At 35.4% G+C, this 14,607-nt stretch overlaps 1 protein-coding gene across 1 annotated transcript in view; it reads right to left on the minus strand.

Moving 5' to 3' along the window:
• LOC131959555 (arf-GAP with dual PH domain-containing protein 1) overlaps positions 1 to 14,607 on the minus strand; it is a 64,262-nt gene that overhangs the window by 8,584 nt on the left and 41,071 nt on the right. Inside the window, exon 5 of the mRNA XM_059324763.1 lies at positions 5,686 to 5,798. Coding sequence (XP_059180746.1) covers positions 5,686 to 5,798 — 113 coding nt within the window. The remainder of the gene's footprint in view (positions 1 to 5,685; positions 5,799 to 14,607) is intronic.

Consider the following 14,607-nt stretch of genomic DNA (forward strand, 5'->3'; position numbering starts at 1 on the left):
CTTTTTTGGTCATTTTGTGTCTTTTATGGTCATTTTGTGTCTTTTTTTGGTAATTTAGGCTCTTTAAAAGCTCAATCCAAAACAGAGTTAGAGATTAAAAAAAGACAAATAAAAGGCTAAAAAGGTATTTAAACCATCACCATCATTATACCAACAGTTCCACAAGAATGAAAGTATTTTGTTTCCTTTTTTTGGTCATTTTGTGTCTTTTTTTGGTCATTTTGTGTCTTTTTTGGTCATTTTGTGTCTTTTTTGGTCATTTTGTGTCTTTTTTTTGGTCATTTTGTGTCTTTTTTGGTCATTTTGTGTCTTTTTTTGGGTCATTTTGTGTCTTTTTTGGTCATTTTGTGTCTTTTCTGGTCCTTTTGTGTCTTTTTTTGGTAATTTAGTTTCTTTAAAAGCTCAATCCAAAACAGAGTTAGAGATAAAAAAAAAGACAAATAAAAGGGTAAAAAGGTAATTGAACCATCACCATCATTATACCAACAGTTCCACAAGAATGAAAGTATTTTGTTTCCTTTTTTTGGTAATTTTGTGTCTTTTTTGGTCATTTTGTGTCTTTTCTGGTCATTTTGTGTCTTTTTTGGTCATTTTGTGTCTTTTTTTGGTCATTTAGTTTCTTTTTTTGGTCATTTAGTTTCTTTAAAAGCTCAATCCAAAACAGAGTTAGAGATAAAAAAAAAAAAAGACAAATAAAAGGGTAAAAAGGTAATTGAACCATCACCATCATTATACCAACAGTTCCACAAGAATGAAAGTATTTTGTTTCCTTTTTTGGTCATTTTGTGTCTTTTCTGGTCATTTTGTGTCTTTTTTTGGTAATTTAGTTTCTTTAAAAGCTCAATCCAAAACAGAGTTAGAGATAATAAAAAAAAAGACAAATAAAAGGGTAAAAAGGTAATTGAACCATCACCATCATTATACCAACAGTTCCACAAGAATGAAAGTATTTTGTTTCCTTTTTTTGGTCATTTTGTGTCTTTTTTGGTCATTTTGTGTCTTTTTTTTGTCCTTTTGTGTCTTTTTTTGGTCATTTTGTGTCTTTTCTGGTCATTTTGTGTCTTTTTTTGGTCATTTAGTTTCTTTAAAAGCTCAATCCAAAACAGAGTTAGAGATAAAAAAAAAAAAGACAAATAAAAGGGTAAAAAGGTAATTGAACCATCACCATCATTATACCAACAGTTCCACAAGAATGAAAGTATTTTGTTTCCTTTTTTTGGTCATTTTGTGTCTTTTTTTGGTCATTTTGTGTCTTTTCTGGTCATTTTGTGTCTTTTTTTGGTAATTTAGTTTCTTTAAAAGCTCAATCCAAAACAGAGTTAGAGATTGAAAAAAATAAAAATAAAAGGGTAAAAAGGTAATTGAACCATCACCATCATTATACCAACAGTTCCACAAGAATGAAAGTATTTTGTTTCCTTTTTTGGTCATTTTGTGTCTTTTTTTTGGTCATTTTGTGTCTTTTTTGGTCATTTTGTGTCTTTTATGGTCATTTTGTGTCTTTTTTTGGTAATTTAGGCTCTTTAAAAGCTCAATCCAAAACAGAGTTAGAGATTAAAAAAAGACAAATAAAAGGCTAAAAAGGTATTTAAACCATCACCATCATTATACCAACAGTTCCACAAGAATGAAAGTATTTTGTTTCCTTTTTTTGGTCATTTTGTGTCTTTTTTTGGTCATTTTGTGTCTTTTTTGGTCATTTTGTGTCTTTTTTGGTCATTTTGTGTCTTTTATGGTCATTTTGTGTCTTTTTTTGGTAATTTAGGCTCTTTAAAAGCTCAATCCAAAACAGAGTTAGAGATTAAAAAAAGACAAATAAAAGGCTAAAAAGGTATTTAAACCATCACCATCATTATACCAACAGTTCCACAAGAATGAAAGTATTTTGTTTCCTTTTTTTGGTCATTTTGTGTCTTTTTTTGGTCATTTTGTGTCTTTTTTGGTCATTTTGTGTCTTTTTTGGTCATTTTGTGTCTTTTTTTTGGTCATTTTGTGTCTTTTTTGGTCATTTTGTGTCTTTTCTGGTCCTTTTGTGTCTTTTTTTGGTAATTTAGTTTCTTTAAAAGCTCAATCCAAAACAGAGTTAGAGATAAAAAAAAAGACAAATAAAAGGGTAAAAAGGTAATTGAACCATCACCATCATTATACCAACAGTTCCACAAGAATGAAAGTATTTTGTTTCCTTTTTTTGGTAATTTTGTGTCTTTTTTGGTCATTTTGTGTCTTTTCTGGTCATTTTGTGTCTTTTTTGGTCATTTTGTGTCTTTTTTTGGTCATTTAGTTTCTTTTTTTGGTCATTTAGTTTCTTTAAAAGCTCAATCCAAAACAGAGTTAGAGATAAAAAAAAAAAAAAGACAAATAAAAGGGTAAAAAGGTAATTGAACCATCACCATCATTATACCAACAGTTCCACAAGAATGAAAGTATTTTGTTTCCTTTTTTGGTCATTTTGTGTCTTTTTTTGGTCATTTTGTGTCTTTTTTTTGGTCATTTTGTGTCGTTTTTTGGTAATTTAGTTTCTTTAAAAGCTCAATCCAAAACAGAGTTAGAGATTAAAAAAAAGACAAATAAAAGGCTAAAAAGGTAATTGAACCATCACCATCATTATACCAACAGTTCCACAAGAATGAAAGTATTTTGTTTCCTTTTTTTGGTAATTTTGTGTCTTTTTTTGGTCATTTTGTGTCTTTTTTGGTCATTTTGTGTCTTTTATGGTCATTTTGTGTCTTTTTTTGGTAATTTAGGCTCTTTAAAAGCTCAATCCAAAACAGAGTTAGAGATTAAAAAAAGACAAATAAAAGGCTAAAAAGGTATTTAAACCATCACCATCATTATACCAACAGTTCCACAAGAATGAAAGTATTTTGTTTCCTTTTTTTGGTCATTTTGTGTCTTTTTTTGGTCATTTTGTGTCTTTTTTGGTCATTTTGTGTCTTTTTTGGTCATTTTGTGTCTTTTTTTTGGTCATTTTGTGTCTTTTTTGGTCATTTTGTGTCTTTTTTTTGGTCATTTTGTGTCTTTTTTGGTCATTTTGTGTCTTTTCTGGTCCTTTTGTGTCTTTTTTTGGTAATTTAGTTTCTTTAAAAGCTCAATCCAAAACAGAGTTAGAGATAAAAAAAAGACAAATAAAAGGGTAAAAAGGTAATTGAACCATCACCATCATTATACCAACAGTTCCACAAGAATGAAAGTATTTTGTTTCCTTTTTTTGGTAATTTTGTGTCTTTTTTGGTCATTTTGTGTCTTTTCTGGTCATTTTGTGTCTTTTTTGGTCATTTTGTGTCTTTTTTTGGTCATTTAGTTTCTTTTTTTGGTCATTTAGTTTCTTTAAAAGCTCAATCCAAAACAGAGTTAGAGATAAAAAAAAAAAAAAGACAAATAAAAGGGTAAAAAGGTAATTGAACCATCACCATCATTATACCAACAGTTCCACAAGAATGAAAGTATTTTGTTTCCTTTTTTGGTCATTTTGTGTCTTTTTTTGGTCATTTTGTGTCTTTTTTTTGGTCATTTTGTGTCGTTTTTTGGTAATTTTGTGTCTTTTTTTGGTCATTTAGTTTCTTTTTTTGGTCATTTAGTTTCTTTAAAAGCTCAATCCAAAACAGAGTTAGAGATAAAAAAAAAAAAGACAAATAAAAGGGTAAAAAGGTTATTGAACCATCACCATCATTATACCAACAGTTCCACAAGAATGAAAGTATTTTGTTTCCTTTTTTGGTCATTTTGTGTCTTTTTTTGGTCATTTTGTGTCTTTTTTTTGGTCATTTTGTGTCGTTTTTTGGTAATTTAGTTTCTTTAAAAGCTCAATCCAAAACAGAGTTAGAGATTAAAAAAAAGACAAATAAAAGGCTAAAAAGGTAATTGAACCATCACCATCATTATACCAACAGTTCCACAAGAATGAAAGTATTTTGTTTCCTTTTTTTGGTAATTTTGTGTCTTTTTTGGTCATTTTGTGTCTTTTCTGGTCATTTTGTGTCTTTTTTTGGTCATTTTGTGTCTTTTTTTGGTCATTTAGTTTCTTTTTTTGGTCATTTAGTTTCTTTAAAAGCTCAATCCAAAACAGAGTTAGAGATAAAAAAAAAAAAAGACAAATAAAAGGGTAAAAAGGTAATTGAACCATCACCATCATTATACCAACAGTTCCACAAGAATGAAAGTATTTTGTTTCCTTTTTTGGTCATTTTGTGTCTTTTTTTGGTCATTTTGTGTCTTTTTTGGTCATTTTGTGTCTTTTATGGTCATTTTGTGTCTTTTTTTGGTAATTTAGGCTCTTTAAAAGCTCAATCCAAAACAGAGTTAGAGATTAAAAAAAGACAAATAAAAGGCTAAAAAGGTATTTAAACCATCACCATCATTATACCAACAGTTCCACAAGAATGAAAGTATTTTGTTTCCTTTTTTTGGTCATTTTGTGTCTTTTTTTGGTCATTTTGTGTCTTTTTTGGTCATTTTGTGTCTTTTTTGGTCATTTTGTGTCTTTTTTTTGGTCATTTTGTGTCTTTTTTGGTCATTTTGTGTCTTTTTTTTGGTCATTTTGTGTCTTTTTTGGTCATTTTGTGTCTTTTCTGGTCCTTTTGTGTCTTTTTTTGGTAATTTAGTTTCTTTAAAAGCTCAATCCAAAACAGAGTTAGAGATAAAAAAAAGACAAATAAAAGGGTAAAAAGGTAATTGAACCATCACCATCATTATACCAACAGTTCCACAAGAATGAAAGTATTTTGTTCGCTTTTTTTGGTAATTTTGTGTCTTTTTTGGTCATTTTGTGTCTTTTCTGGTCATTTTGTGTCTTTTTTGGTCATTTTGTGTCTTTTTTTGGTCATTTAGTTTCTTTTTTTGGTCATTTAGTTTCTTTAAAAGCTCAATCCAAAACAGAGTTAGAGATAAAAAAAAAAAAAAGACAAATAAAAGGGTAAAAAGGTAATTGAACCATCACCATCATTATACCAACAGTTCCACAAGAATGAAAGTATTTTGTTTCCTTTTTTGGTCATTTTGTGTCTTTTTTTGGTCATTTTGTGTCTTTTTTTTGGTCATTTTGTGTCGTTTTTTGGTAATTTAGTTTCTTTAAAAGCTCAATCCAAAACAGAGTTAGAGATTAAAAAAAAGACAAATAAAAGGGTAAAAAGGTAATTGAACCATCACCATCATTATACCAACAGTTCCACAAGAATGAAAGTATTTTGTTTCCTTTTTTTGGTCATTTTGTGTCTTTTTTTGGTCATTTTGTGTCTTTTTTGGTCATTTTGTGTCTTTTTTGGTCATTTTGTGTCTTTTTTTGGTCATTTAGTTTCTTTAAAAGCTCAATCCAAAACAGAGTTAGAGATAAAAAAAAAAATAAGACAAATAAAAGGGTAAAAAGGTAATTGAACCATCACCATCATTATACCAACAGTTCCACAAGAATGAAAGTATTTTGTTTCCTTTTTTGGTCATTTTGTGTCTTTTTTGGTCATTTTGTGTCTTTTTTTGGTAATTTAGTTTCTTTAAAAGCTCAATCCAAAACAGAGTTAGAGATAAAAAAAAAGACAAATAAAAGGTTAAAAAGGTAATTGAACCATCACCATCATTACACCAACAGTTCCACAAGAATGAAAGTATAATACGTCCAAAGAAATTATTTCCAGTAGCAGGACAGTGAGGGACACATGAGTGTACTGGAAAAAATCAAGCATCTTAGCTTACATCCTGTTTGTTGAAGTATTTCAGAGCCCCCTCCCTCTCCGACAGGATGAACTTTCGGCTGAGAAACTGACCGTTGTCTCGTCCTCGTTTCCATAGAAACCCCTCTCTGTACCCTGGGCAGAGAGAGGAGAAAAAAAAGTGTTTGAGGTTGGGAGGCTGTTATCAAAAACCCATCGCAGCAGAGGAGAGATTAAACAGAGGAGGCGTTTATAACAGTAATGGTGCGATGTTGTAACTGGTTGGTGTAAGATGATACCTCAGTTAAGCGAAATCAGAGATCGTTTGAAATTGCATTTTGAAGAGGAGGAAGAAAAAGGACAGAGAAATGACAACATCCAAGAGGCAAACAGACCAGAGAGGGAAGGATTTAGCAGGAAATGCAGCATGAGACAGCACACAGAGAGATTTTAATGCCTCTAAAGACTAAAAACATCCGTTTTTATGTTAATGACACACTGTTCTATTTATAGTCTTCTTCTTCAGTCTATTTTGGTAAAAAGCTCTGCCCACACTGCCTCCTTTTCTGGCTTTTCTCTTCTATTTCTGTCATGCTCTGATGTGTTTTCTTTCTAATCTGGATCTATTTTTGTGCCTTAATGGGAGGAAGACGTCTCAGCATAATCAGGTGACTCATTTAAATTTCAGCCATTGGAATGATGATGTTATCCAGAGTGTTTTATAATGAGCAACACGTGAAGAATAAACTTGCACTGAAAATGACTGAACTATTAAGACAAGCACATAAAAACAAATTGAATAATACATTTAGAAATGAGGAGGAGAAGGTCAATCATATTAATGTATAATATGTAACCAAAATGTCAAAAAATGACTAGAATTATGTTGTACATTTTGTTGAGTTGTGTACTTACATCATCTCAAATGTTTCCATAAATGTTCAAACAAGGAATCTGTAGTTTTATTCAAGGTAATGGTGCGTCTCATTTTGTTGCCTGTGGCATTGTATAAGCAAAAATTCCTCTAGAGGAGGGAAAAAAAACGTCCGAGAGAACACTTTACAATAACCATAATTTATAAATGGTAAACAGATAGTTTATTAATGTTTAATCATCATTTATAAACAGTATATAAGCCATTTAGAATGGTAAATTCATAATTTATTAATGTTTAACTAACTAAATCATTTATAAATGGCAAATAGATGGTATATTAATGTGAGTTTATAGTTACTTTACCATTAACAAACAATTAAATTATAATTATCAGTTTATTAATAGTTTTAGTTGCACTCATTATAACATTTTTAACACCATATTAAGTATGTGAATGATTTAGAAAAGATTCATATACATTTAAGAAATTGATTGAAAACGTTTAAAGATTAAATATGTAGTAAATGGTTATTAAACATAACTTAGTTGGTTATAAAGTGTTACCGAATATTTCTTGGGTACAGTTTGTCTCTTTGTCAGCAAGATTAGTTAAAAATGTTGTGGCCCAATTTACATTAATCTTTGTGGAAAGGTGGAGCACGAGAAATTTTGGAGCGGATCCGAACCACGGGGTAGATAAACAAATAAATTTTCACTTTCATTAACACTGTGTGACAGGGCATAGAGTGGTGCATTCATGTGCTGTTGGAATAATGGGAAAAATGACCTGGCTGGGCACATTCTCCTGAATGCCCCCTCAAGTCTCTAGTTTTTTCACTAGTCACATCATTTTTCAAAACAGTAATCCAGTCGAGACTTCATCATTCACTAATCTGATATCGAGGGCCACCATGGGTTCTCCTACATCAGAGGTGTCAAACTCTGGCCCGTGGGCCAAATTTGGCCCGCAGTATAATTATATTTGGCCCGCGAGGAAATACCAAAATATAATACTACAAACCCCAGAATGCTCTGCTGGTGTTTTGGCTTGAACACAGTAGATCAGTGTGTAGCAAACTGAGCAACAATTAAAGTGTCTTTATGCACTTTTTCTTGCTAGTCCAAGGCTTGAATGGCTGCACATTCATTGAAGGATATTATTATTAGTCATTTTGTGCAAAAGCACACTTTTGCAAAAGCACACTAACTACTATTCACCGTGTCTATTTTTATTTTGTGTGCTTGCTTGCAAAAGCACACTAACTACTATTCACCGGGACTATTTTTATTATTATTTTGTGTGCTTGCTTGCAAAAGCACACTAACTACTCTTCACCGGGACTATTTTTATTTTGTGTGCTTGCTTGCAAAAGCACACTAACTACTATTCACCGGGCTTATTTTTATTTTTCTTTTTCTTCCGTTTCTTCCGTGGTGTTTTTTCGGTCGACTACTCCTCCCAGAGTTTTGGTCGCACATACACAAAAAAGGTATCAAACCGACCGGCTCGCCCATGACAAGTGTGCTATGACTTTTATAAGGGTTTCGACAAACGGTTTTCAAATTATTGGGCAAAAACACGTCAAAAAATCCCCCCAATGTAACCCTATGGAGAGTCTAGAGTGGTGATGCCATCAAACAGAGTGTAGAGGGAGAGAACGAATTGTCAAAAAATACATTTGAAAACTGCGCTCCAGGCCGCAAATTTCATTCTACAGAAATAATTTATACATAGAAACGGAGGAAAATTTGTCCTCTCACTCACAATCCTCTGGTAAAGCTGTCAGAGTTATAGTTTGGGCGCAGGACGCACAGATGCACAAACAAAACACATCAACTGCCTCATTGGCTCCCATATTAAAAATGCAGGAAGATTTCTCCCCCAAATTTTTTTTACAGTTTTTTAAAATCGCTCTAACAAAGCTATTTTTTCATCTTTCTTTAAAAAAAATATATGTAGACGTTCAGGAAGAACTCAGGACGCTCAAAGTGAAGTCGGATCAATGATAGCTATTATGGTTTTGCCAAAAATGCTTTCTGTTCGAGGCCAGAATTTTCAGTTTGTCGACCTCTGTCTGCTCACTGTGATGGAACTGTCAGTTAATTTCAGTTGATTGCTCTGCTCTTATTGGTCGACTCCACCTGGCCACCTGGTTGCTTAGCTACCAAAGCCTCCCCCCTCCCTCCTCCAACACAGACATTTTAACTGATAACTGTCAGTTTACTCTAAGTGAACAGACCTAATAACTTGACCATACATTGTCCAATCTTCCTCAAACTTGCCAAGCATGATGATGGTTCATCACTGACCACTTATACATAATAATGTTTCATAAATTCCCGCCCTTTTTGATTAGCCACGCCCCCTTTCATAACTAATGAACCGTTTGTCCTAGAGACTTGTCTGAGGTGTCTGTGAACTTAGGACAGAGTCCCTGTTTAACTGCTGATTCAAGCCACGCCCCCTTTGAGTGACCACGCCCCCTTTTACTAACTTGTGAACCGTTTGTCCTACAGACTTGTATGAGGTATCTGTGAACTCAGGACAGAGTCACTGTTTGACTGTTGATTTGAGCCACGAGAATGATGGTCCAGAGGCAAGCACACAATCAAAATTTCTTTAGAAATTTTCTAGTTATTTTTAATCTTCCGTTTCTTCCGTGTCATTTTTCGGTCGACTACTCCTCCCAGAGTTTTGGCCGCACATACACAAAAAAGGTATCAAATCGACCGGCTCGCCCATGACAAGTGTGCTATGACTTTTCTAAGGGTTTCGACATACGGTTTTCAAATTATTGGGCAAAAACACGTCAAAAAATCCCCCCAATGTAACCCTATGGAGAGTCTAGAGTGGGGAAGTCATCAAACAGAGTGTAGAGGGAGAGAAAGAATTGTCAAAAAATAAATTTGAAAACTGCGCTCCAGGCCGCAAATTTCACTCTACAGAAATAATTTATACATAGAAACGTAGGAAAATTTGTCCTCTCACTCACAATCCTCTGGTAAAGCTGTCAGAGTTATAGTTTGGGCGCAGGACGCACAGATGCTCAAACAAAATGCACCAACTGCCGCATCGGCTCCCATATTAAAAATGAAGGAAGATTTCTCAAAAAAAAAATTAAACAGTTTTTTAAAATCGCTCTAACAAAGCTATTTTTTCATCTTTCTTTAAAAAAAATATATGTAGACGTTCAGGAAGAACTCAGGACGCTCAAAGTGAAGTCGGATCAATGATAGCTATTATGGTTTTGCCAAAAATGCTTTCTGTTCAAGGCCAGAATTTTCAGTTTGTCGACCTCTGTCTGTTAATTTCAGTTAATTTCAGTTGATTGCTCTGCTCTTATTGGTCGACTCCACCTGGCCACCTGGTTGCTTAGCTACCAAAGCCTCCCCCCTCCCCCCTCCCTCCTCCAACACAGACATTCTAACTGATAACTGTCAGTTGACTCTAAGTGAACAGACCTAATAACTTGACCATACATTGTCCAATCTTCCTCAAACTTGCCAAGCATGATGATGGTTCATCACTGACCACTTATACATAATAATGTTTCATAAATTCCCGCCCTTTTTGATTAGCCACGCCCCCTTTCATAACTAATGAACCGTTTGTCCTAGAAACTTGTATAAAGTGTCAGATTACTCGGCATGAAGTCCCTGTTTAACTGGTGATTGATAACTCCGCCCCTTTTGATTAGCCACGCCCCCTTTCATAACTAATGAACCGTTTGTCCTAGAGACTTGTATGAGGTGTCTGTGAACTCAGGACAGAGTCCCTGTTTAACTGCTGATTCAAGCCACGCCCCCTTTGAGTGACCACGCCCCCTTTTACTAACTTGTGAACCGTTTGTCGTACAGACTTGTATGAGGTATCTGTGAACTCAGGACAGAGTCACTGTTTGACTGTTGATTTGAGCCACGAGAATGATGGTCCAGAGGCAAGCACACAATCAAAATTTCTTTAGAAATTTTCTAGTTTTTCTTCCGTTTCTTCCGTGTCATTTTTCGGTCGACTACTCCTCCCAGAGTTTTGGTCGCACATACACAAAAATGGTATCAAATCGACCGGCTCGCCCATGACAAGTGTGCTATGACTTTTATAAGGGTTTCGACAAACGGTTTTCAAATTATTGGGCAAAAACACGTCAAAAAATCCCCCCAATGTAACCCTATGGAGACTCTAGAGTGGGGAAGTCATCAAACAGAGTGTAGAGGGAGAGAAAGAATTGTCAAAAAATAAATTTGAAAACTGCGCTCCAGGCCGCAAATTTCACTCTACAGAAATAATTTATACATAGAAACGTAGGAAAATTTGTCCTCTCACTCACAATGCTCTGGTAAAGCTGTCAGAGTTATAGTTTGGGCGCAGGACGCACAGATGCTCAAACAAAATGCACCAACTGCCGCATCGGCTCCCATGTTAAAAATGAAGGAAGATTTCTCAAAAAAAAAATTTAACAGTTTTTTAAAATCGCTCTAACAAAGCTATTTTTTCATTTTTCTTAAAACAAAAACATATGTAGATGTTCAGGAAGAACTCAGGACGCTCAAAGTGAAGTCGGATCAATGATAGGTACTATGGTTTTGCCGAAAATGCTTTCTGTTCGAGGCCAGAATTTCAAGTTTGTCCACCTCTGTCTGCGGAACTGTCTCCATCGTCAGTTAATTTCAGTTGATTGCTCTGCTCTGATTGGTCGACTCCACCTGGCCACGTGGTTGCTTAGCTACCAAAGCCCCCCCCCTCCTCCAACACAGACATTCTAACTGATAACTGTCAGTTTACTCTAAGTAAACAGACATGGCTTTCTTCATAAAACACCAGACCTTATAACTTGACCATACATTGTCCAATCTGCCTCAAACTTGTCATGCATGATGATGGTTCATCACTTTTCAGTTCTACATAACAATAATTCATAAATTCCCGCCCTTTTTTATTAGCCACGCCCCCTTTTACTAACTAATGAACCGTTTGTCCTAGAAACTTGTATAAGATGTCAGATTACTCAGCATAGAGTCCCTGTTTAACTGGTGATTGATAACCCCGCCCCTTTTGATAAGCCACGCCCATTTTACTAACTAGTGAACCGTTTGTCCTAGAGACTTGTATGAGGTGTGAGTGTACTCAGCAGAAAGTCCCTGTTTAATCCGTGCCCCTTTTGATAAGCCACGAGAGTCACGGTCCAGAGGCAAGCACACAATCAAAATTTCTTTAGGAATTTTCTAGTTATTCTTCCGTTTCTTCCGTGTTGTTTTTCTGTCGACTACTCCTCCCAGAGTTTTGGTCGCACATACACAAAAAAGGTATCAAATCGACCGGCTCGCCCATGACCAGTGTGCTATGACTTTTATAAGGGTTCCGACAAACGGTTTTCAAATTATTGGGCAAAAACACGTCAAAAAATCCCCCCAATGTAACCCTATGGAGAGTCTAGAGTGGTGATGTCATCAAACAGAGTGTAGAGGGAGAGAAGCAATTGTCAAAAAATAAATTTGAAAACTGCGCTCCAGGCCGCAAATTTCACTCTACAGAAATAATTTATACATAGAAACGTAGGAAAATTTGTCCTCTCACTCACAATCCTCTGGTAAAGCTGTCAGAGTTATAGTTTGGGCGTAAGACGCAGAAATGCAACACCAACACGCACAAACTGCCTCATTGGCTCCCATATTAAAAACGCACGATGATATCTCAAAAAAGGAGTTGTAAGAGTTTTTTTAATTCGCTCTAACAAAGCTTTTTTTTCATTTTTCTTAAAAAAAAAAATATGTAGACATTGAGGAAGAACTCAGGACGCTCAAAGTGAAGTCGGATCAATGATAGGTATTATGGTTTTGCCAAAAATGCTTTTTGTTCGAGGCCAGAATTTTCAGTTTGTCCACCTCTGTCTGTGGAACTGTGTCCAACAGCAGTTAATTTCAGTTGATTGCTCTGCTCTTATTGGTCGACTCCACCTGGCCACGTGGTTGCTTAGCTACCAAAGCCTCCCCCCCCCCCCCCCTCCTCCAACACAGACATTCTAACTGATAACTGTCAGTTTACTCTAAGTAAACAGACATGGTGTTTCTTCATAAAACATGAGACCTTATAACTTGACCATACATTGTCCAATCTTCCTCAAACTTGCCAAGCATGATGATGGTACATCACTGACCACTTATACATAACAATGTTTCATAAATTCCCGCCCTTTTTGATTAGCCACGCCCCCTTTCATAACCGTTTCTCCTAGATACTTGTATGAGGTGTCTGTGAACTCAGGACAGAGTCCCTGTTTAACTGCTGATTCAAGCCACGCCCCCTTTGAGGGACCACGCCCCCTTTTACTAACTTGTGAACCGTTTGTCCTACAGACTTGTATGAGGTGTCTGTGAACTCAGGACAGAGTCCCTGTTTGACTGTTGATTTGAGCCACGAGAATGATGGTCCAGAGGCAAGCACACAATCAAAATTTCTTTAGAAATTTTCTAGTTTTTATTCTTCCGTTTCTTCCGTGTCATTTATCGGTCGACTACTCCTCCCAGAGTTTTGGTCGCACATACACAAAAAAGGTATCAAATCGACCGGCTTGCCCATGACAAGTGTGCTATGACTTTTATAAGGGTTTCGACAAACGGTTTTCAAATTATTGGGCAAAAACACGTCAAAAAATCCCCCCCAATGTAACCCTATGGAGAGTCTAGAGTGGTGATGTAATCAAACAGAGTGTAGAGGGAGAGAACGATTTGTCAAAAAATAAATTTGAAAACTGCGCTCCAGGCCGCAAATTTCACTCTACAGAAATAATTTACACATAGAAACGTAGGAAAATTTGTCCTCTCACTCACAATCCTCTGGTAAAGCTGTCAGAGTTATAGTTTGGGCGCAGGACGCACAGATGCACAAACAAAACACATCAACTGCCTCATTGGCTCCCATATTAAAAATGCAGGAAGATTTCTCCCCAAAAAAATTTAACAGTTTTTTTAAATCGCTCTAACAAAGCTATTTTTTCATCTTTCTTAAAAAAAAACATATGTAGATGTTCAGGAAGAACTCAGGACGCTCAAAGTGAAGTCGGATCAATGATAGGTATTATGGTTTTGTCAAAAATGCTTTCTGTTCGAGGCCAGGAATTTCAGTTTTTCCACCTCTGGCCACTCTTCCGGAACATTCCGTTGATTGCTCTGCTCTGATTGGTCGACCCCACCTGGCCACCGGGTTGCTTAGCTACCAAAGCCTCCCCCAGCCCCCCACTCCCCCCCCCCCCTCCTCCAACACAGACATTTTAACTGAAAACAGTTAACTCTAACTGTCACAGACATGGCATTTTTGAGACCTTATAACTTGACCATACATTGTCCAATCTGCCTCAAACTTGTTATGCATGATGATGGTTCATCACTGACCATTTCTACATAACAATATTTCATAAATTCCCGCCCTTTTGATTAGCCACGCCCCCTTTCATAACCAATGAACCGTTTGTCCTAGAGACTTGTATGAGGTGTCTGTGAACTCAGGACAGAGTCCCTGTTTAACTGTTCATTTGAGCCACGAGGATGACGGTCCAGAGGCAAGCACACAATCAAAATTTCTTTAGAAATTTTCTAGTTTGGTTTATTATTGTTATTTTATTCTTACATTTATTTTTAGCCTGTGGAAAAATATTACTGTTAAATTTAAATTTAAAGAAGGCCGCATATAAAATAAAGGGACATACGATTTTTATTTGAATTTTATTTAAGAAATGAATGCCATTGATGTGTTTGTTTGTTTTATTTGATATTCGATTTTGAGTGATATCAAGCTTTGTTTGTTCCGTTTCGTTTGAAATTATATAGGTCAATTGGCCCGCGACTTTGTCCAAGTTTAAAATTTTTGCCCACTGTGTATTTGAGTTTGACACCCCTGTCCTACATGCTCGGAAAGGGAGGTTTTTTTATTCCTTGAATCATAATTTAATCCTTCACATGCCTCATTTTCATGTTCTAAGGGAGTGGTTCTCAACATTTTTTCAGTGATGTTTCCCCTGTGAAATATTTTTTCAGCCAAGTACCCCCTAACCAGGGCAAAGCACTTTTGGTTGGAGAAAAAAAAAAGACTTAA

This window comes from Centropristis striata, chromosome 21 (assembly GCF_030273125.1).
Source record: "Centropristis striata isolate RG_2023a ecotype Rhode Island chromosome 21, C.striata_1.0, whole genome shotgun sequence".
Taxonomy (NCBI): Eukaryota; Metazoa; Chordata; class Actinopteri; order Perciformes; family Serranidae; genus Centropristis; species Centropristis striata.